At 38.7% G+C, this 23281-nt stretch overlaps 3 protein-coding genes across 6 annotated transcripts in view; 2 read left to right on the top strand and 1 right to left on the bottom strand.

Annotated features, from left to right (window-relative positions):
- jp (junctophilin) overlaps window positions 1–11256 on the bottom strand; it is a 42986-nt gene extending 31730 nt beyond the window's left edge. Inside the window, exon 1 of one of the 3 annotated variants that reach the window (XM_043432417.1) lies at window positions 10109–11256. The gene's annotated coding sequence lies outside the window, so the exon portion shown is untranslated. The remainder of the gene's footprint in view (window positions 1–10108) is intronic. The other 2 variants (XM_043432416.1, XM_043432415.1) reach the window with 2 other exon arrangements.
- A 296-nt stretch (window positions 11257–11552) lies between these two features.
- LOC122418406 (uncharacterized) lies at window positions 11553–23254 on the top strand. Its single transcript, XM_043432579.1, has 17 exons — window positions 11553–12535; window positions 12609–12814; window positions 13131–13306; window positions 14361–14482; window positions 14547–14752; window positions 15784–16140; window positions 17803–18101; window positions 18386–18593; window positions 19779–19982; window positions 20093–20308; window positions 20582–20738; window positions 21115–21407; window positions 21499–21873; window positions 21993–22190; window positions 22291–22410; window positions 22595–22761; window positions 23033–23254. The coding sequence occupies exons 1-17, from the start codon at window positions 12421–12423 to the stop codon at window positions 23160–23162; spliced, it is 3549 nt and encodes a 1182-aa protein (XP_043288514.1). The 5' UTR covers window positions 11553–12420; the 3' UTR covers window positions 23163–23254.
- On the top strand, window positions 13649–15413 carry LOC122418289 (thialysine N-epsilon-acetyltransferase-like). 2 transcript variants are annotated; one of them, XM_043432425.1, is made up of 3 exons: window positions 13649–14482; window positions 14547–14752; window positions 14947–15075. In XM_043432425.1, the coding sequence occupies exons 1-3, from the start codon at window positions 14368–14370 to the stop codon at window positions 14998–15000; spliced, it is 375 nt and encodes a 124-aa protein (XP_043288360.1). In that variant the 5' UTR covers window positions 13649–14367; the 3' UTR covers window positions 15001–15075. The 2 variants fall into 2 exon arrangements, with proteins under 2 accessions (XP_043288360.1, XP_043288359.1); XM_043432424.1 differs by having other exon boundaries at window positions 13818–14482; window positions 15012–15413.
- Window positions 23255–23281: the final 27 nt, after the last annotated feature.

The raw sequence follows: 23281 nt of genomic DNA, 5'->3' as shown, positions 1-23281 counted from the left end.
TTGGGACACTACAGTTTTTATTTCAGATTTTTATGTCAAATAGTTCTCGGAATATGAATTTTTTAAATATCTTTTTGTGACGGGACTTTTCATGCGGAAAAAGCTCGGAAAATTCGAATTAAGGTCTCTCGTTTTCGTTTTCATCTCTGATTGGTCGGATCATTGGGACACTACAGTTTTTATTTCAGATTTTTACCTCAAATAGTTCTCGTGATATAAATTTTTTTAGTATCATTTTTGTGACGGGACTTTTCATGCGGAAAAAGCTCGGAAAATTCGAATCAAGGTCTCTCGTTTTCGTTTTCACCTCTGATTGGTCGGATTACCGGGGCACTACAGTTTTTAATTCAGATTTTCATTCCAAATAGTTCTCGTGATGTGAATTTTTTGAATATCACTTTTGTGACGGGACTTTTCATGCGGAAAAAGCTCGGACAATTCGAATCAGGCTCTCTCGCTTTCATTTTCACCTCCGATTGGTCAGATTATTGGAACACAACAGTTTTTATTTCAGATTTTTATCTCAAATAGTTCTCGGAATATGAACTTTTGAATTTCAACTTGGACAGAGCTTTTAGTGCGGCAAAAACCCCGGTCAATTAAAACGAGTTTCTCTCACTTTTAGTTTGACCCCGGGTTGAGCTATTCTCCAGGATGCTGCTAGTTATTTTCAAATTTTTATCTTGAGTAGTTCTCCACCGGATGTTGATGTTTTGAATTTCGACTTAGACCGGGCGGTACATGCGGAAAAAGCTCGTGCGATTGAAATCAACCATGAATTGTTCCCATTTCGTCCTCGCGTTCGTCACATTACCGGAACCCTACAGTTTCCATTCCCATTTTAAATCTCAAGGCGTGCACGAGACAATAATTTTTCAAAATTGAAAAAAATCGAAAAATGTGCCAAAAAATTGCGTGTCCTATTGATTTGCCAATTTTTCAATCTTCCCCCCCCCCCCCCCCCCGATTCGCCTTCGATCTAATAAACTTTTTTCCAAATTTCAATAGCTCTTGAACGCCCCGCGTCAATTTTTTTGTGTCGCGTTCGAGCTCCCAGCGACTCCAGAGAATCTGAAATTGCCCGAATCCCCAAAATATTTTGACACCTCTCATTCCCAGTAATATCCTCAACAAAAATAAAAAAAAAAAATAAAAAATCGCTCACATTGACAGGCCATTCTATGCAAAATCGACTTTCCCTCCGGCTCGTTAATTTCACAAAATTTGTTCACGGAATTTGGTCCCCTCGCAGCTCATGCCCCGCAACTTTATCAAGCACCCGGGAGATGACAGCAATCGAAGCTTTCACCGACGAAAGCTCTACGCGAGCTTTGACTGTATTTCGTTTCGCATCGTTCGTAGAACGACCGGCAAGAAACGACGCGCTGCGGTCGCTTACGCAACGCTTCTATAAGCATCCGTGATCTGCACGGAATGTGGCACCACCGCCACGAGAGGCCTCTCGCACGAGCTTGCACACTCCGACACACTCGCAGGCGGCTGAGGCTGAGGGGTAGTTAGCTGACAAGTTGTGAGTTGTACGGAAAGCTCGATAGGACAAAACGAATAAATTACCCTTCCCGGTGAGCGAAAAAGCGAGAGGACTCAAAAATGGAGATGCCGCTCTCACTCGATAGAGCGTATCGGTCAATTTCACTCTCCGCAGGTCCGCCAACCTTGCGGACATAAGTGGAAGCGTCATTGGCAAGGGGCTTTCCCGGCGTTCCCTTCACCGAGCAGTCGTCACGAGCCTGTCACGTGGCCTTCGATCTTTTTATTCTTTTATCTACTCACGCGGTTTTTACTGCTCATCGATGGCTCAAAATATCTGAATTTCATGTCGGCATGGACTTTGCTTTCGATGTTTATTTTCATTTTAATTTTCACTTTTCGTTTCAATTCTTATTCCCCTTTCAATATTTTGTTGCGATTTAAAAATTCCAGTTTCCATTGCAATTTGAATATTTATTTTCATTCCAATACGAATTTCGATTATTCTTCATTTCATTCAAAGTCGAGAGGTCTTTTCCGACGGAATTGAACGCTCGGAGCCCGCTCCCTGGTCGGCGGGCACCGCAGTAGGTTATTCCGTCTTTGGTCAGACGAGCAAAGTGCGCGATCATACGCTCGAAGAATCACGCGCAAACCTATCACGGAATTCTTTCGCCTACCTGCGAGTCGCCGCGTTTTTTTCTTAGCGCAACGAATTCGAGAAAAGTAAGCCCCCAAGAAATCGGTTTTCCTCTCAAAAGCCTGAAAAAACCCCAAAAATTGATTATTCTCAGAACTTTAATGAATAAAAAGCGAGAAAATTAATATTCCCGAACGTTTGTTATAAGAAGAAATGAAAAGTCGGTGAAAAATCCTAGGATACCGACAACCACCATTTCTTAAAAATTCAAAAAAATACTGTAAACTTTGAAAATGCCAAAAATTCGAGGAAAATAATCTAAAAAGACTAAAATCGATTTAAAATACTCGTCCTCTCAACTGTTTATCAGAAAGGTCGTGATTTGCAGATACCCAAGAAAGTCGGGAGAGTACATAGTAAGAGCAGAAAGCCGAGGAGGCCAGCGCGGGTAAAGGCGAGGTAGGCGGTGAGGCTACACCTCTCTAGAGCTCGCTAGGGCTTCTATTTTTATCATGGGGTAGCGAATTGTTCCACGAGGCGGGCATCGCAGCCAGAGAGAGAGAGAGAGAGAGCAAGAGAGAAGAGCGAGAGTGCGGAGCGGTATAGGATCAAGCCAGTAGTAACAGCCAGTAAGAGTACGGCGAGCAGCCGTGCTCTCGTCAATGTGACGACCGGGTTCAAACCATTTATAAATAGTTAGAAATACGAGAGAAAGAGAAGAAGAGGGAGAGAGCGAGAGAGAAAGGGGAGGGGGGGGGGGGACTCGAGTAGAAAATGAAACACTAATTTTCAATTGGATTAAAATTCGTAGGAAAAAGCGTCGAGAAGAAAAAGCTTAAGGAGTTTCGGTACAAAAGTCTAAATATTAAGAAATTGATCAAATTTGGTGATAATGTTCTTCAACATCAAGTGCGAAAACACAAATTTTTTCAAAATTTTCTTCTACTTAGTTATCGAGTAATTACGCATTAAAGCAGATTTTTTATGCCCGGGATGTATACCTATATATATGGAAACGCTATGCTTATACACGTAAACTTTAGTGATCAATTACTCGATAACTGTGTAGAAGAAAAATCTTAAAAAATTTGTATTGTCAAATTTGGCACTAAAGAATATGTTCACCAAATTTTATAAAATTCTGAACTTTTTGAAATTTTTTATGCTTTTAGCATGGTTTAACATGGCAACATTGTATCGCCTGTACCGAAACTCCTTAACAACCATTTGGTCTTCTTAATTCTTGCGTTATCGTAATTCGATTGAAATTTTTCGAAGGAAACGTCACGATATTGGGAGATTGTGGAAAAAATGATTTTCTTTTTTTCTGCTGTTGAAAACGAAGGGATAAAAATTTATGTTTTTTGAGCAATGGTCGATGTTTGGAAAAAAATATTTGGAAAACGAGTTTTCCAGTGAAAGCGAGTTGGGCGAAAGATTGAATTTGTGAAAAGTTGTTCATTCCTTGGGGGATAAAACGACTAGTGCCTGATGTATTTGGTGGGAAGTTGGTAATGACGAGGAATGCAAGAAACTGGAAGAGGAATTTCTCGTGTTCTTTTTTCGCAACTTCAATTACTGTAATCTTGGCCCAGTCTCGTAATATAAATATCTTATTTAATAAAAAAAAACGAGATAAAAAGCGTTTCGCTTCCGTACGAGACGGCGATATTCTCACGACGGAATTTTCCCTACGTGACTCGAATCCAAAGCTCCAATTTCCGGCCCCCAATGCCCTCGTGTCCGTGCATGTGTGTCGGTATTTTATGTATGAGGTCACTCCTTTTCGCCCAAGACTCTTCTTTGGCTCCAAGCATAATTTCCTGTAGAATTCTCAACGCCCCCCTCCCTCTTTCTGTCATCCTGCACCGGACATTACGGTGATACGCGAGCTTCCCAAGATTATTGTACTACGAACCCAGCATTTATCAATTCGACCCTGATTCGTAGCCAATGGAAAAACTAAAAGTACGAAAGTGATTGGTAAGCAAGTTCTTTAGCAACAAAAAGATCGAGAGTTGCCAATATTTCAATTCGAGGTGTGGGTCAATCGTAAAAATTTCATTCAAAACAAAATTAATGCGAGAAAAAAAAACGAATTCGGATATATTTTTTTATGAAAAACTATAACAATATGAGAAAATATGACATTCGAAGCTAAGAAGAAATGAAAATAATTTCTTAGAAATAAAATGGCAGAATTGAAAAAATTCGAATTATAAAAGAATTTTATTTATAATTAAAATCGAAAAAACAATGGAATTTTTTTTTCCGGTGAAATAACAAGGTTCTTGTTATCGGGACTCCTTAATTGAAGGGCTGAATGCTTAATCGAATCAGGAGCGATGGGAAAATGCTGCCCCCCCCCCCACCCCTCCTCCCCCTTAATATTTGTTGACTTTATTGAGCACGTGATATTCTCTGACCCTCCACTAGCTTCATCCCTAATTTCATGCTGTTTCTTCTGTGCTTTGTCCTTAGAGCTTTTTCAAGGCTCTTTAACCGCGTTTTGCCTTTTTATGGGCCACATGAGTTGGCCTATTTGCATACATGAGAGTCAACACGCAATCGGGTGTATACGCAATGTATTCGCACGCGTCTCTCTCACGTTGAAAGGATCGATCAACCGGAATTGCGCGACACGTGCAATTCGCCTTCTCGTGCGCCCGCGCATTTATTTTCCTATGGATATTTGTGCTGGAATTTCTACAGGGTGGCTCGGTGCTGATGGTCGGTGAGGAAGAGCGACTTCGTGATCGAGTTGACGGACGTAAATTCTTTTATGGCGCGGTAATTAATGGAGACAGTGAAAATCCATGGGGTTCCTGTTGTAGAGCACTAAATTTCCTACAAAAAAGCTCCCGGCCGCATTTCTCTAGCTGCGGTAGCTTGGCCCTGAGAGCAGCTTGAATAAGTAGTTGAAAATTGACCGAACGACTACCCCCGAAAATTAGCGCTCACTCGATCGGCTTTCACGACGAAACTACTGAAAATAGAGCGGAAACCGATGAGACTAGTTTTGTAGAGCGAGAAATTTTCTACAATAAAGCTCCTGACGGTGTTTTTCTAGCTCCGGTATTTCGATCCTGAAGGCGGATTGGGGGATACTACGATTTCCGTGGCGCCAAATTTTGACCGTGTAGATTTCATATTTGACCGAAAATAAGACATTTTTCAAGTATGGTAAAAATTGAAATTCGACCGTTAAGAGGGTGAAACGAGGGTGTTAAAAGTTTTAATGACATGTTTTTGTGGTTCGAATTGCCCGAAACTGGACACAAATATTTTAGTATACGAAAAATTTACACTTATTTCGTCATTCCTCGAAGTCCGATCTTTCAGGGGGATGAAATTCGACCTTTGAAGGGGTTATCCATTAAGGGAGTTAACAAATTCGACCGCTAAAAGGGTCTTTCCTATGGTTAAAATTCATTTTTTGTTCAATCTCGGAACTTAACGGTACAGACTATTCGCGTTATTCAGAATACACCACCTGGAGGTTGTCTGTTTGGTATTCCTTGGCCCTGAGAAGAGCCGTTTGTGAGTGTGTGCGTGCGCGTGTATGTGTGCGTGTGCGTGCGTGCGTGCGTGTTTCAGAGATAAGGACCCGCGGCTCGTCAATTCCGCAGTATTTTGCGACTCCAAACCCTCTCGTCAGTGTGTGCGTGTGCGCGTGTGTGAGTGCGTGTTTGTGTGTGTCTGTGTTTCAGGGGAATTCATTCCACTCTGTCGAGAGTTCCTCATCCGACGTTTGGCATAGTTGTTCGATTTCTTCATCAATTGTTTGCAGTCGAGGCTGCTTCGGTTTAATTACGGATTCCAATCCTTCGGATTCGATGGAAGGCGGATCGATTTCTTGCAATTCAAGTCCCGTTTGCTTTACGCCATTCACCATCCCCGGATATACTTTTTTTATATCGAGAAGAAACTGCATTATTTGAGATCCCAGGTCATCTTTATAATCTTTTTCGAGATATTGCTGCCTGTAATAATGCAGTGCCATGTATTGGTGGAGTAAAGTGGGTGTTCTGCGACAGAGAATAGCCCGTTTCAATAATTTATTTTGATTTTCCAAATCGTTTATCGTATTACTTGGATCTGTTTTACTGACATATTCACCGATACTGTGGTTTGTTGTCAAATGCACAGTTTCATCACCAAAGAGCTTTTCCACACCAACGTATTGTTTGGCGCTGTCAGTACAAATTCGAGACGTGTTTTTAGCAACAAATTTGTGAATAAAGGGCCACAGGTCTGTCTTGCTCTTGGAATTCACTCGGAAGAATAAGCCTGTTCTGTCTTCTTTGCAGTACAATCCTAGGACAGTTATAGTCATCGAGTTTGTTATTCTTCCGCGATGGTATTTTCGTTTAGTGAGGAATGTCTCGTCGATTTGTACTGTTTTTCCTTCACCTCCGAGCAAAATCTCAGAGTTAGAAGCAATAACTTCAGCGACTTCTCGACAGTAGCTGTAATAGTCGATGATGGTTGACGAGCTTAGTTCGCTCTCATTTTTATGCTTCCGCCAGCTGAGCAGTTGTCGATGTAACTCGGTCACTTTCATTTTTGCAACAAAGCAAATAATTATTGCCAAAACTTCGGAGATTTTAATCCGACATTTTTCCCCATCAAAAAATGTTCCGTCGCTCGGATTTATGGTCTTCCGGCAATCCTTGGCACCTTTTTTTTTCGCAGCCTTGGACGAACATCGCCATGTCCAGCCCAGTTTTTTTTCTTTATGTATTTCCACTTTCATCGGCAGATTACAACACTGTGGCGGCTGCGAGTTTTGCGATGGAATAAGGCCAATCTCCTGTAAGAACTCAATTGACTTTTCATCAGATTCGATGAGGTTGTGGAATGAATGAAAAAAAGAAAAATTTTCAAGCTTTGGGTGCAAGGAGGAATGTTTTGAAATCGCTGTCATGATAGTTTACCGAAATTACGACGATGGAAATATTCGTTTCGGCTCTTCAATGTGAGTTAATTAAAATATAAAAATCATACACAAAGATTAATCGCTCTGTCAAGAGAATAGTTCCCGTCAAACAAAGGATAATCCACGCGGCCGCTCGAATGAGCAAATGCTCATATGTGCGTTAGTGGCGTGTGTTTAATAATTTCGGCTGTAGATCTGAAAGAGACATCTCTATTTGAACACCTATCTTTTGCATACATGAAAAGGAGGTTGAAAAAAGATCTCATCAAAAATTTTAAAACCGGCAAATTATTTTTTCAATGTTTATCATCATTTTTGTGTGGCGGCAGCCGACTCGTGATTCCAAACATATATGGAAGATGTTCCAGACCCACCCAACGATATCGCACATATATCGAAGGTGCTCCAGACCCACCCAACGATTCTGTACACACATCGAAGGTGCTTCAAACCCATCCAACGATTCCGCACATATATCGAAGGTGCTTCAGACCCACCTAACGATTCTGCACACATATCGAAGGTGCTTCAAACCCATCCAACGATTTCGCATACATATCGAAGGTGCTCCAGACCTACCCAATGGTTCCGCACACACGTCGAAGGTGTTCCAGACCTAACCAACGGTTCCATACATACATCGAAGGTGCTCCAGACCCATCCAACGTTTCACACATGCGTCGAAGGTACTCCAGACCCACCTAAAGATTCTGCATACAGATCGAAGGTGCCCCAGACCCACCCAACGATTCCGCACACATATCAAAGGTGCTCTGTGCGCGTCTTCGCGAGTTGGCTTCCGTCACACAAAAATGATGTTAATCATTAAAAAAAATATTTGCCACCGTTGAAATTTTAGGTGTGATCTTGTTTAACCTCCTTTTCATGTGTGCAAAAGCTGAGTGTTCAAATCGAAGTGTCCCTTTTCGTACTATATCCATAATTTCAGCAATAATATACGAAGCATGTACGAATGTTAACAAATTTTAACGAATGTATGTTACGATACTTCGGGCTATTAATTTTTAGTAGGGGCAGTCACTAATTAACTTCTCAAATAAGAAACCAATAATTCAATGTTTAAATATACGATGGGAAAATGAAATTATGATCACTTTAGTATTGACCAACATTGAACACCACGGATTTCGGCATGAACTATTTTAGCATCACGAAACATGCTCTAATTACTCAAATCGTTAATTATTTCTTTATTCTATTTCTTTATTCCTACAAATTCGATGGCTTCACGCTGATATCTGCAGGTGCTGCCATTCCCCTATATTAATCAGTATGTTTTACGCTGATAATACGCACCCTCTGTGCCCACCCCTCCCCACCCCTGCCCCCGAAATATATTTTCCATGCTGAATACGTGTCCTGTGATGGTAAAACTGCAACGAGAGTCCAGGCAGCAGAGCCCCCGGCGGGGGGTTGGGGCGACCCCCCCCCCCCCTCCCCCTCCCTCAAGAGAACATCTTTATTGACATTGAAATGAATTTTTTCCATGAGAAATATTAAAAATACAACAAATAATAAATGATGTACAAATATATTTCTGCCAAATTTTAACGCCCCCCCCCCTTCCCCTTTTTCCTCTTGAAGCTGCATTTTTTATTTCCATTACACTAGAATAAAGTTTCATTTTGAATCAAATATGGATGCTGCGTGGTTAGGATTACAGAACACAAACATAATACTTTAACTTTCAACCCTCCGTTTCACCCCCTTAGAGGCAGAAATTCAATTTTTTTTACTCTTGAAAAAAGTCTTATTTTCCGCTGAATATGCAGACTGCATTGTCAAATTTTGGCGCCACGGAAACCGTAGTGTTGCCGCGGATTGAAATCGTAGTTGAAAATCGATTGACCTGCAAATCCCTGTAAATCAAAGGTTCATTCGATCGGCTTCCACGGCCAAACTATTGAAAATAGAGCAAAAACCGTAACGACTGATTTTGTAGAGTACAAAATTTCCTATAGAAAAGCTCCCGGCGACATTTTTCTATCTTCAGTATTTCAGTCGTGACAGCGGCTTAAAAAAGTAGTTGAAACTGGAAACCAAAAGTTCACTTTCTCGGCTTTCACGGCTGAATCGCTGGAAATAGAGTAAAAACCCATAGGACTGATGTTGCAGAGCATAAAATTTCCCAGAAAAAAGCTCTCGGCAACTTTCTTCTGCTGTTCGAATTTCAGGCCTGAGCGGTATCGGAAAATCCCTCGGACTTGTTCGCGCCCAACCCTCTTGCATAAGCTCCCAGGCCCAAACAACCGGAGATAGAAAATTGTTGTCGAGGACTTTTTTGTAGGAAATTTTCCATTCTAAAAATTATTCCCCTATACTTTTCCTCTATATTAAACCGTTTCCACAGTATACGCGTTGAAAGAACGCACTTCCTCGAATTTCGATGGTTACGATGAATCCTGATCGAAAAAAAATTATGAAAATCTCCAACTCAAAATTCAATCCAGAACTCAAGTTTACATCCGTGACCGTGCCCGGTAAAGCGCCGCGTGTATGAGTTTCAGATACGAGCAGGACAAACACGCGGATTTGTCACGACTCTATAAACCAGCCTCAATGACGTACGAAATAAAAGCACGGGCCGTAACACGCACTTCGTCATAAATTCTTCTGTTTTCATATACCTGTATCCTTTCCGCTTTATTACTCATCCATGAATTTTGTAAAATATTTATTTATGCTCGTTTAAAAATGGCTGGGGCTCGAAAGACATTAGATTCTATTTTAATGACTATTATCATGAATTTTTTAGTTAAAAAATCGCTAAGTCGTTAGCAACGGTGTTTTGTACTGAGAAAAACCGCGACGAGCCGTTAACTGGCTTCGATACTTCGAGATGTTATCGAAATGTCGAGGTATTGAAGAAAAATTGACAGAAATTGTGAAAAATCATTGAAAATCATTTTTTTTTTCGATGGAAATATTCGAATAGTATGCACATATCGAAAGGTAAAAATGATCAACCAAAATTTTCATCAATAACGAAATGATTAGTATTAGGATATAAAACAGACCATAAAAACGTGTCCAGGTGTGATGAGGCGACCTCGCGAAGCCCTTAATTGCGTTACATCCAAAAAGCAATGGAATTCACTTGATTTAATGAATGGATTATTATTCGAATCGAAAACCTGACATTGATTCAATTTTATTTGAATAATTGAGGAATTAAGGAAAAAGCACTGTGCGTGGAAGTATCATCGGGCGAATGTGATTAGAGGGATAAAAAAGATGGTTTTAAAAAATCGTTTTATCGAATAATTCACTGGGGGTGAACGGACGTGGAAGTTGAGCCAGGTAAAAACTCGCGAAAGCACTATTTGATTCACCAGGTAAACACATCGATTTATTTCGCCGGTACACACTCGCGAAAGCCCCGTCGAAAAGGGGTAGCAAAATAGTCTGGACATAAACAAAAGCCCGGAAAAAGGGGAGTCGTTTGAAAAGCGAGATTAAAAAACATGGTAATTCTTAAAAATTATCGCGACCGCGATATTTTCATCGAATTTATAATCAGCGTAAGAAATTGTGCTGCGAAGTGTAATTTTCAGTCACCCCGATAGAAAAAAGCTCTCCTATCGATAAAAATATATGCATATTTTTTCATCAATTAAGAAAAATAATCGACGTTTTTTACCCCTGATAATCTCGTCGCTAAGTCGGTCACTCGAACTCTTTCATGGCTGACCCCCTTTTTTTCTCTCTTTTTATCTGGGCCTTCGTGCAGGCATTTGCCAAAAAAGCGTGAATTACGAAAAAAAGCATTCGCTTAAACCGACTCCCGTACTTTCTTGGGATCGAACACTCGTTAAACCGTAAGTTGATTTCAAAATTCTTATTTTCGTATAAAAAAAAAGCATTCATTCGATTTAATTTCGTCGTGATTTTTGCCCTCGATGTATAGATATACGAGCCGCTTTATTTTTCTCCTTTTGTTTACGACTCCCCGGACGTTGCACACTTTTTTTATCTCAACATTTACGTCACGAAATACCAAACGATTACTCAACACACGTGAATCTCGTACTATTTTCTCACTTTTCTTTACCGCCCGTTTAAAAAAACTTGTCGTTCGTTACGTACTTGTGCGCTTTTTTTTTATATTTTTCCTTTTTTTCCTCTCTTTTTTTTCGTACGGGAAACACGCGTCAGGGTGGTGGCATGATTGCGACTGGCGAGCCGCCGCGGCGCTGCCCACCCTCGTCCCACTTTTGCACATGCGCAATTCGATACCGGCGCTCTCTCGCCCCCACCAGCCAACAAGCACACGACGTGCAAGCTTGGAAGCACCGGTGGCGCCGCCCGTGTCCTCGATTCGAAATCAACGACCGACTAAACACGTTTTTACTACTGGAAACTTTTCTAACCTCTTCTGCCATCTCCAGATTCACGAACCACCATTCGAACTGATTATTTCGTTACGGGTCAGTGAACTGTGAAAAAAAAAATTTTTAACATTGTTCGCGAGTCTTCGTGACAGTCAATTCACATTCATTTATTTCTCTCCCCATAATTCATCGACAAAATCAATGTTAAATTCCGAAAAAATTCTTGACGTTTTCGTTTTCTCTTATATTACTGTTATTCGAAACTTTGACGAGAAACGAGATTCCTCTTCGATGAAACACGTTGTAGCTTCTTGGATTCAGATAAACCATCCTTACCAAACTCGTGCGTGTTATCAGGAACGAAAAAACTGTTAAAATAATGAAAAATAATCGTGTTTACGTGTCCTCGACGATAAATCAACGTCCTGGCTGACGCATCGTGTTTCAAAATTGGAAAAATGGTGGACTATTTCCAGTTGATTATATTCTCTCACGGATCAAAAAAAGTGTCAATAAAATCATGAAAATTGCTTCAGGAATTCTTTTTCGTCATGAAAATCGTGCTATTTATCTGACTGATGGCGGAGCACGCAGTTTTCCACTTCACCGACGAAATTCAATATTTCGATCGATATTCCGAACTTTTAATTAATAATCAAATAATGGTGCTCTCCACTCATTGCGGCCAAAAGTGACGAGTTCAAAAGTCTAGATGGCACGACTGTGCGGCGAAACGACCGCCGCGTTGACATTCGACGCTTGTTATCATCACGTGTGTCAGCTCTTTCTTATCGTACACAAATGAGCAACGTTCACTGTCGCTTTTAATCAATAAGATTGATTTTTAATCATTCCAAGCTAGCTCCCAAGATAGCGAGTCTTCGGCCCATTGTTTGAAAGACGTTTAACAGATGAGCAGTGCGAATCAAAATATCCGACAAAAAATATTCAACGTCAAACGTTCTCTATTCAGTGTATTAATAAGTTAGAGTCACGAAATGAACGTCGAAATTCGTGAAGCAAGGAAAGAGGATTGCAAAGCAATTCACGAATTAATTCAAGAATTGGCAGTATTCGAGAAAATGCCAAACGGACCAAAAACTGACTACAAAGGTGACGATTCCCTCCGATTTTTTTCATTCTTTTTTTTATCGCATACATTATTTTATTTCGACGTACATTATAGACCTGGAAAGAGACGGTTTCGAGACCGATCCACCGCTCTTCAAGGCCTTTGTTGTCGTTCACAATGCCAAGATAATCGGACATGCTCTCTATTATTATACTTACTGCTCTTGGGAAGGGAAATCAATGTTTCTTGACGAATTTTACATCAGCCCTAATTATCGCAACAAAGGAATCGGAGATAAAGTTTTCAAAACAATTGCCAAGGTAAATTCGATATTTCCTCTCGAACGAAAGTAACCGCCCGAATCTCAGAAAGCTGCCTCGAGTCGTAGGGATTATCTGCGAACTCGTTCGTGACTGAGCTGTCACCTGTCAGGGACTGCCGGACTTTGAGATCGCCAGGAGCCGTTAATTTTTATCATTTTCAACAAGAGTTCATAAATTCCAGATATTTCCGATCGATTTTATGAAATTTGATGCTTATCATTGTTTCATTGTTGAAATAATTGAAGTTCTTACCGGAAGATTCGTTGGTGCGTACGTGAATAATGAATTTTTCTTTCATTTCGTTTGCGAACAGAAAGCAATTGAAGATGAATGTAAAAGGTTGGAATTCTCGGTTTTGGGCTGGAATCCCGCGAAGGAGTTTTACCTGCGGAGAGAAGCCGTCGATATCACGGAGTCCGAGGGGTGGCATCATTTCCGTATTTCTAGTGACGCGTTGAAAAAAATTTCAGGCAAAAGCGTAGGAAAGTAGTGGGAGAAATATGGAAATTTTTAAATAATTGGAAATGCGGTGGCTCCTGAAAGATTTTCTGGGAGAGACTCGCTTTATTAAATGCACTTGAGTCGCTACTGTGACGCTGCATACGGCGGACGTATGAATCGCGTGTTTTCGTTTTATTTCGTGAGTGTATCGGTCGAGAACGACACGAGGGGCGCTGCGATCGCAGACGAACGACGAATCGCAGGCAAATAAAAATAATGAGAAAAAATAGAGTTTTATGAACGTGAACAAAGAAAACCTCGGGGAATAAAATTGAATTGTTTTCTCAATTTTATGTTAGTTTTTATGTTTTCTCTCACCTTCGATAATCGAGATTCCTTTTTTTCACCGAAAAAACCTACCCACGTAGCCCTCGAGAAAAATCGACGAGAAGCGCCGGAAACTCGCGATCGTTTGTACGATATCTCACGAAAAAATTCCACGCGATCAAACGAGCTGACCCCGAGGACGATCCTTCGCTGACGAATCACAGAAAGTGTCAAATCATGAAAATTGCTTCGGGAATTCTTTTTATTCGTGAAAATCGTGCTATTTATCTGACTGATGGCGGAGCACGCAGTTTTCCACTTCACCGACGAAATTCAATATTTCGATCGATATTCCAAACTTTCAATTAGTCAAATGAGTCAAACAATGGTGCTCTACCACGCATTGCGGCCAAGTGACAAGTTCAAAAGTCTAGATGGCACGACTGTGCGGCGAAACGACGACCGCCGTTGCGACATTCGACGCTCGTTATCGTCACGTGTCAGTTCTCTCTTCTCGTCGTAGACAAACGAGCAGCGTTCACTGTTGCTTTTAATCAATAAGATTGATTTTTTATCACTCCAAGCAACGATAGCGAGTTTTTGGCTCATTGTTCGAATTCTATTAGCAAAATGAGCAGTGAACGTAGCGGCGCGTGCCCTTAAAGTGGGGAATAGCCATCAATACAAGCAGGAGAAAAAGAAGAAACAGTGAATCAAAATATTGGACAAAAAATATTCAAAGTGAAACGTGTTTTTTGAGTATATTAAGTTAAAGTCACAAAATGAACGTCGAAATTCGTGAAGCAAGGAAAGAGGATTGCAAAGCAATTTACGAATTAATTCAAGAATTGGCAGTATTCGAGAAAATGCCAAACGGACCAAAAACTGATCACAAAGGTGACGCGCTTTTTTTTCATTTTTTTTTTATCGCATACATAATTTTATTCGACGTTGATTGTAGACCTGGAGAGAGACGGTTTCGAGACCGATCCACCGCTCTTTAAGGCCTTTGTTGTTGTTGACAATGCCAAGATAATCGGACATGCTCTCTATTATTATACTTACTCCTCTTGGGAAGGGAAATCTATGTTTCTCGACGACTTTTACATCAGCCCTAATTATCGCAACGAGGGAATCGGAGATAAAGTTTTCGAAGCTGTTGCTAAGGTAAATTCGAAATTTCTTTCAACGAGAGTAACAAAATCGGTAATTATGAAGAAGTGGAGCACTGCCGCTTAAAATGATTTCTAAATTGCCTCGAGTCTCAGTGATGATGCGGGAAATCATTGTGTTCAAACATATTTTATTTCAATGAAAGTTGATGATTTTTCACAAATACATTTTTTTTCTAATTATTGAAGATATCAGAAGATTCGTTGTCGCTCAGCTGGAAAATGAAATTTCGTTTAATTTGATTTACGAGCAGAGAGCAGCTCAAGATGGATGCTGCAGGTTAGAATTCTCGGTTTTGGGTTGGAATCCCGCAAAGAATTTTTACTTGAGGAGAGGAGCCGTCGATCTCACGGAGTCCGAGGATTGGCATCATTTTCGTATTTCTGGTGACGCGTTAAAAAAATTCCTAGCCTAAAGCGCGGAAAAGTAATTGGAATGGCTTTTTTCGTCGTAAACAACTAAGGGAGGCGCCACCATCGAGTTTGAGTTTTGGTCACGTGAGCGTGCTTTTGTTCGTGAGTGTATCGATCGAAAACGACGCCAGTGGCGCTGCGATCGCAGACGAATGAATGACTGGCCTGTAAGCGAGTAAAAATAACGGGAAAAATAGAATTTTGTAAACATGAATAAAGTAAGAAAACCTCGGGTGATAAAATTGCATTGTTTTTTCAGTTTATTGTCAATTTTTATATTTTCTCGCACCTCCAATAGCCGAAATTCCTTTTTTCACCGAAAAACCCTACTCCACGTGGCCCTCGCGAGGAAATTTCTCACCAGGAAAATCGACGAGGAACTCGCGATCGAAAATCACGTTTGTACGATGTCGGTCCTCGTGAAAAAATTCCACACGATCAAATGAGCTGGCCAAATCTCGAGGACGATTTCTTTTGTGATGAAAATATTTCGATCGTTTCGGAAGATTCGGTTCCGAGTTCCCAAGCTTTCAGCTTTCATGTAATAAATTTTGCGTCAATTTGGTTCATTTAACGAATTTATGCGATTGGTTATTTCGGTATTTTCATTGACTTCAAACCAGAAATTCCTCATTATTTCCTTTATTTTCAAATAAACAATTTTTAATATTTTGGCAAAAGTCCTGTGGCTCTTCAGATTTTTATGGGAAAAGGGCATTCGACGTTGACGAAGAGAAACGACAGAAAATCATCCAGAACAGATGGGGCGGCTATGGCCTCCATTTTCGTTTGTGGGACGAGAAATACGCGCCGGTCACAAAGATTCGTGAACGCGAAGAATTGGTGTTAGACAACTCGGAATACTGTGGGATTTTATCCGATCGTATGATCGGTGCCTGCTCATCGTTTTTGACCTTGAATCCCGAAAACGGGCGATACGTTTTGAGCAAATGCGATCTCAATAACTTGGTAAATGAAAAATCTCGAACTTTTAGAAATTTCATTAATTCGCCATTTTTTCAATAATCGATTTGTATTTTCCGGCAATTTTTCGAATTACCATAGTTCTTACTTTCGATTCGATTGAATTCGCGGAAATTTTATGTCATGAGTTTTTCATCTAGAGACGCGCGTCCAAGTGTCGAAGAGAAAATTTTTGGCGAGGCAGGTGAAGACGTGCTTAAGATCGAGTGATTTTGAAATTTGCACATTTTTCAAATTTCAATTTTTAATCATTTTTTTCAAATTTTCATTTATTTTTCGTTTTTTTTTTTTTTTTTCAGTACCGATCCGAATTTTTTTTACCAATTATTCGAAACTCTTCTTTTCAAATGGAAATCGATAATTGAGATGAAATAAATTTTATTTAAGGAGGCTCGCTCGCGAACGCCCGCGCAGCAGAAAAAAAATAATTTTTTAATATCTCATGGTTAGATTATCAATATAATGACATGTGCGAAATTTCAGATGTGGTCATCGACCATTTAAGATGATGGATCAGTCGGTAATCACAGCCGTGAATATGAGAGAGATAGCTGCAAATTTTGAAAAGGAAATTTTTCCACATCGTTCGTCTGATCGGAAAAATAAAAATGTCATCGGATTTTTGCGATCGTGCTGCGTACGATGACATTTTATTATTTTAATCGGACGAACGATGCCAAAGAGTTTCAATTTTAAAAATTCGAGGTGTGATTACCGACTGTTCCATCATCTTAAGAACGAAAAAAATAGTGAAAGTTAGGATTTTTAATACGCAACAGAAATAAACAAATAAATAGAGTATTGTTCTCCAAATCGTAAGGATTCAGAATATATCAAAAAAGTTTGGAGTCATCGACCTATCTAAAAAGATATTGACTGTTAAAATGTCTACAAACTCGTTGTTCTGGGACGTTTCGTGACGGTGAGACGATTCCGCAACGTCGCAGAAATCAGATGTTCAGCACAACGCTGAAGCGCATGCGCGACATTCGAAGCGTCGACTGCCTAACCTGGAATTTGTGAAAAACACATGCACGTTCTAAAAAAACGAATTAATTGTATAAAAACGAAAAGTTTTAACGATTAACACAATTTATATACTTATTTTCCAACAATAATATAAATACTGTTATATATCACAGGTAATAATGAGACCGAAAAAAAAATCGTAATAGGTCGTTCAGTATTTCTGTATGAATATAAATCAAGTCGTATTTTCAGCTGTTGAATTATTTTCTCTATATTTCGACGTTGCCACTTTTTTGTGAGCAAGATCGTAACGTCAAGCTGTACCTTTTTTCTGTTCTTTTTTTATCGATGCGTGACTGATTATTTCTGTTTTAAATGATTAATAAAATAGTTTTATAATGCATTGTGGTATTGCAAATATGCGCATTTAAGAAAAAAGGGGGTGCCCCGCTCATGCACCCACGGAACGAGCCGGCCCTACGCGACCGAGCTTCCTTAAAAAATATCGGGGCCGCGAAACTTTTGGTTTTTCGAAAAACCATAAAATTTTATAATTTCATAAAAAATTAGTTAATTAACTTTTTTATTTGAATTATTTAGTTAGAAAATGAAAGATTCATTAAAAATTTATTGGCAAAGTTTTTTGATTTTCCTTTATTTTTTCATTTATTTTTGAAGAAACTCAAAGACGTTTCGATACTTCGTTATCATCGTTACATCCAGTACCTCGATTTATCGCACAACATTTTGACGGACCTGAGATCCCTCAGCGGAGTTCCGTATCTTGTTTACCTGAACGCTTCGCACAATCGGATAAAAGATCTCTTGAATTTCGCCTCTCCCTGGTTCCTGACCTACGTCAATTTGTCTCACAACGAAATCACTCTTATGAAGGATTTGACGCAGTTTTGGAGCATCGTCAGACTCGATTTGTCGCACAATGCCATCGAAACGATAACCGGATTGAAAAATTTGAGGTTTTTTGAAAAAAAAAAAAAAAAAAGAACGATTTATTTTCCAGCATCCAAGAATTTATTTTATTTTTTTATTCTCCCATTCGAGAATCGAATTGATTAATCTTTGGATTCGACTCGATTGTTCTCACGCTTTTGACGAGTCGAAAAATTAGTAATTTTCTACCCCATCATCGGACTGTGAAAAATACGTTTTTGTTGAATCGATTGGAATCACGAGGATCGATCATCAGATTTTTGCATTTTATGCTTACCAAATTCGAGTTTTCTATTACTTTTTTTTTCAGATATCTGAAGTACCTGAATCTGTCGTACAATTTAATCGAGACCGTCTCGAATCTCGATGATTTGTTGAGCATCCAAGAATTGAATTTGGAATACAATTATATAACGTCATTCAAATCAGCGGATCCTGATTCGGGTATAAACACATTGGCCAATCTTCGTACTTTGATTATGGGACACAACAGGCTCAGCACTCTTGAATTTTTTCGAGTTAAGAATCCATTTTGTTCTCAATTGATGAACTAAATTATCATTCGATTGATCGAGCTTCGATTTCATTTTTTCCATAGATTAAGTCAATCGAATTTTTATTTATTCAATTTATTTTGGCAATCAAATCGTCACGCAGTCACGCAACAATGATTTTTGCGTTTTCTCAAGCGATTGATATATCGATTTTCCTGTATTTTTCACAGAGATAAATATTTTTATGCACGAAAATTTGCTAGGACATCGTACAAAAATGACGACGTGCCAAATAAAACTGTGCGTTTACCAAATTCTTTATTTCAAAGTCTTATATTTCATCGCAGAAAATGATAAAATTTTGGCATTTTTAAGTTTTCTTGTGCGTTATAGAAATAAGTAAAATTATTTAGTAATTTAGTAATTAATTAAGTTGATTAATTAGTAAAATCGGACCGAATTCTGTTAGAATAAAAAATGGAGACCAACGGATGCAAACCAACAAATATTTTTCATCACACTTCCAAAATCGGTCTTGTAATCTTTGCAGATTTAAAAAAAAAAAAAATTGAATTAACAAGATCGAAATAGGTCTATTGTACAACGTTGCCTTCCTGTATAAACTCAAATAGTTTTTTATTGTAAACACTAAAAATTTTTGCGACTTTGCGTTCATAAGCCTACATTTCTTTTTCGTTAAAATTCAGTCAAAATATTTCACTAATTTTTATAATCAATGGAAAAAGTTGAAAATTTGCAAATTATAGCATCTTTTACGGTGAAATACCGACAAAATTTTGAAAAACTGTTTTTGCAAAATACTTTCACCCCTTCTTTTGGAAGGACAACAAGAATAGTTATTTGTAGCTACACGTTTTTTAATCTCACAATTTATAGCTAAATATATAGAGAAAAGAATAAATAAATTATGCGAGGTAATCTTGAAATTTTTTCTGAGAGTGAAAAAATTTTATTAGATTTATAATTCCATGGAGCACTAACACTTTCTGCTATGAGAACAAAAAAAACATTTGCTCCCCGATTTCAGAGAGAAAAAAAAAAAATACAGAAAAATATCAAAAATCTGAAATATTGGGAAAATTACTTTTTTTTTATGTACTAAAGATTTCCATTGGATTTCCGAGAAAAAAGAATATCGATTTTTTTTTTGCATCGCCCTATTGAAACAATTCATAAAATTTGTTCCAGGATGCGTACGGGCTTCGGTTGATCGATTTGAGGTACAATAAAATAGCGGACCTTCTGGAAGTCTCAAACCTCAAGAGTCGTGTTTACGAAGTCGATTTGCGTGGCAATCCTTGCACACAATGGCCCAACTACAAAGACGTATTATTATTTTCGATGCCGAGTGTAAAGTATCTCGACGGTTCCGAAATAACAGTTTCCGAAAAGGTTGCTTATCCCCTCAATTAAAGTGATTTCAAATGCAAAATGATAAAAATATTTTTAGAGCTTTTTGTAACGAAAAAATGAATTTTCACACATTTTTTTTGTCAAACCAGGTTTCGTCGGCCACTCTCTTCGATCCTCCGATCGAACTCCTCGCAGCGAGGAGCATCTCGAAATTACTGTTATTGGAGCAATTGAGCATCCCAAAAATCGATGCCAGCATCACGCCCTACGATCTCACGAGCCCACCTCTCGTCATTTTGAGCGGTCCATCCGCTGTTAAAAAAGTCACTCTTGGGATCAGGGTCGCCAAAAAATTGGGGCAGTGGGTGAGCTTTGGAATTGAAAATTTTGAATTTTCAAAAAACCAAATTTCTTTGATCAATTGACTAAATTCTCTGCAATTTTTTACCGAAAATCTCATTATTTACGTTTCTTCGTAGGCTTTATGCTTTCAGTGAATTATCGTAGTCAAATATCGAGGGAAATTCATTCCAAAAAGAGATTCTTCCAGTCTATAATTTGTGTGAAATTTGAGTGAAAATTATAAAATTTATGTGGAAACGTGATTAATCGGGAATATCTGAATCCCCTTTCTCAAGGTCAGATACTGTCGCAGTCACACGACGAGAGAAGTGACGGAAGAAGAGGACGAATCGGAAGCTTATTACTTCGTTTCGAGAGAAGAATTCAACGGAATGCTGAGGCGAGGGGAGTTTTTGTCGATTCAAGAACTGCTGGGAAACAGCTACGGATTTCGTGAGCCAGGAAACCTCCATTTTTCCGGTTTTTTTATAGAATCTGAAAAATGAGAATTCAGTTTTTCATTGGGTTCAATTCAACAACTGAATTTGAAATTAAATTCAATCGGATTTGATTGAAAAATTAAATTTCAACAGATTTTAAATCAGCTTTTATTTTGAAATTGAAGTTAATCCGATTTTATTAATATTAATTATGAATTAATAAAATTAATAATAAATTCATTATTATTATTAATTGAATATAATAATAATAATAAAAATAATAATATCATTAATATTATAATATTAATATAAAGTAAATAAATGAATCGAATTTAATTTAAAAATTGAGTAAAATCCGACGTTCCAACGACACGAATTTCCTTTTTGAGATTGGAGTGAAATCGCTGCGATGAGAAGAGAGAATAAAGTCGGAATAACGCAAATGGACCTTAACGCGACGATGCAGATGATGCACAATTACGAGAACGTCAAAGCGATTCTGGTGATGACGAAATGCGAGCAAATTCACAGGGAATGGATCAGCGAAAAGTTCCACATTTTCACGTGGATCAAAGACAGCGTCGAGAATCTTTTAGCCCTGAAAATTGGTCGCAACATCGTCACCGAAAGCCCCGAAACGTCGAGCAGCAGAATTGGTTTTATTTCTGGCATCATCGACGACGTAAAAACCGAATTTTTAAGCTCAAATTCGAGACGAAATTGAGTTCGATAGTCGAATTGATAAAATTTTTCATTCTCTTCGCATCAACCAGGTCCTCGAGACCCTCGAACTGCCCGAATACAGCATGTTCGTGAGGCCACAAAGCACCGGCGAAACAAACACGGATTTGATCGAACACAGCAAAACTTATTTACCAAAAACTATCATAACTCAGAGCCAGTTGGAAATGGAGGAAAAGAAAAAACACATTACCTTCAAATCGGAAAGCGACGTGAAAACCAAATCCGCCGAACTAGTCGTGGAAGAGAGTCTACCAAAAGCCTCGGATCTTCGAGTAATTTTCATTTTTCGTGTCAGACCGAAAAATTTCCGAAGTTTTTCGATTTCAGTCACAAAGTTTGATCAATTTTTGCTTCTGGGTTTCTTATGCTTAAAAAAAATTTTTTTAATTAAAATTTGTGTAAAAATTTCATGAAATTTATCGTTTAATGTTTGTTTTCAAAAATTTGGTTAAATAACCAAAAATCGTTTTCTTTTTCATGCGGAAAAGAGTCGTTTGAATTTTGATCGTAAAGCTGATGAATTTTCAAACTCGGGCAGGTGATTTTGGACGAATATTCGAACATCATTGTTGACGACAAAGAATCGAAGCTCAAAAGGAAAAAAGCTCGAGCTCTCTACATGCGGAGCGTCCAGAAGCTGCGCAGCGAAGGCATTCACGAAATCGAGGACGAGGACGAGCCTGACGAGTCTCTATCGAGTGGCCAATCCGTCCAGCTGTTTGTAATGCCAAAAAAGTCTTCTCCAGACTGAATATTCGAGGTCGAATCCTGGTTATCTTCCTCATTACAAATGTCCGATTTATTTTTGTGTGTTTCAAAAGTCCACGAGACGAGCAATCGATCCGGAGAATCTGAAAAATACGTACATCGAGATGACCTTGAAATCTAGAAACATTTACGTCAAAAAACATCAAAAAATGCCCGGATTTTTCTGCCACGTGGTGAGAACAAAAAATCACCGTAAAAAATCCCATTGATTTATTGAATTCTCAAATAATTCGAAATTCTAATCGCTCCTGATTCATTGGGAATTGGGATTGAGAATGAGAAAGTTATGAAAACCTTTCGTTTATGTGGTTGAACAAATATTTACAAAACGAATGTTTTACGAAAAAACAAATTCAGATATTCACTGACGTGTTTGACGTCGCGGAAAAACGACTGATCGAGATTATCCACGGAATCCACTCGAACGAATTGCTCCAAAAACCGACCCCGATACCGGAAATCGAATACCTTGAAAAACACGTTGTTCCAAAGAAAGTGCAAACTATCGTAAAAGAATTGCGGGAGTGAGTGGAAAACTTATTAAAAATTGTGTGAAAATTAATTCGACTACAATCTCAAAAATCGAGCATTTAATTAAAAAGAAGAAAAAATAGAAATTATTCCTTTGATTTTGTCACTTGAAATTTGATCAACTTTTTGGAATTTTCATTTTTGGTTTGTCGACTTTGTAATGATTGTGGTCGAAAATCCAGTTTGCAGAGTCTGAGAATTTCGTTGAAGAAGAAAACATCTTTTAATTTGTTTACTGAACGAAAATCTTGTCGAATTTCGCAGAAGTTTATCAACTTCGAAAATTCAGAGGAAAACTCTTTTGAGAACGCATGGTCTGACGTCGTGGAAGGAAGCAATGCCGAGTCAAATGTCCCAAGATCCGAAAGAGTTGGTGCAGTCTTCGATAGAATGATGCAAAAAAAAAATAAACCAATTTGAATGAGAATCGAAGTGGAAAACTCGTTGAATAAAATTGTTTTGAATAAATTTTTATTAAAAACAGTACACGCGCCGAGCTATCGATAAATATAT

The sequence above is a fragment of the Venturia canescens genome, chromosome 11, assembly GCF_019457755.1.
Source record: "Venturia canescens isolate UGA chromosome 11, ASM1945775v1, whole genome shotgun sequence".
Taxonomy (NCBI): domain Eukaryota; kingdom Metazoa; phylum Arthropoda; class Insecta; order Hymenoptera; family Ichneumonidae; genus Venturia; species Venturia canescens.
Note: the sequence above shows the minus strand (reverse complement) of the source record. Positions and strands in the feature narration are given on the sequence as shown.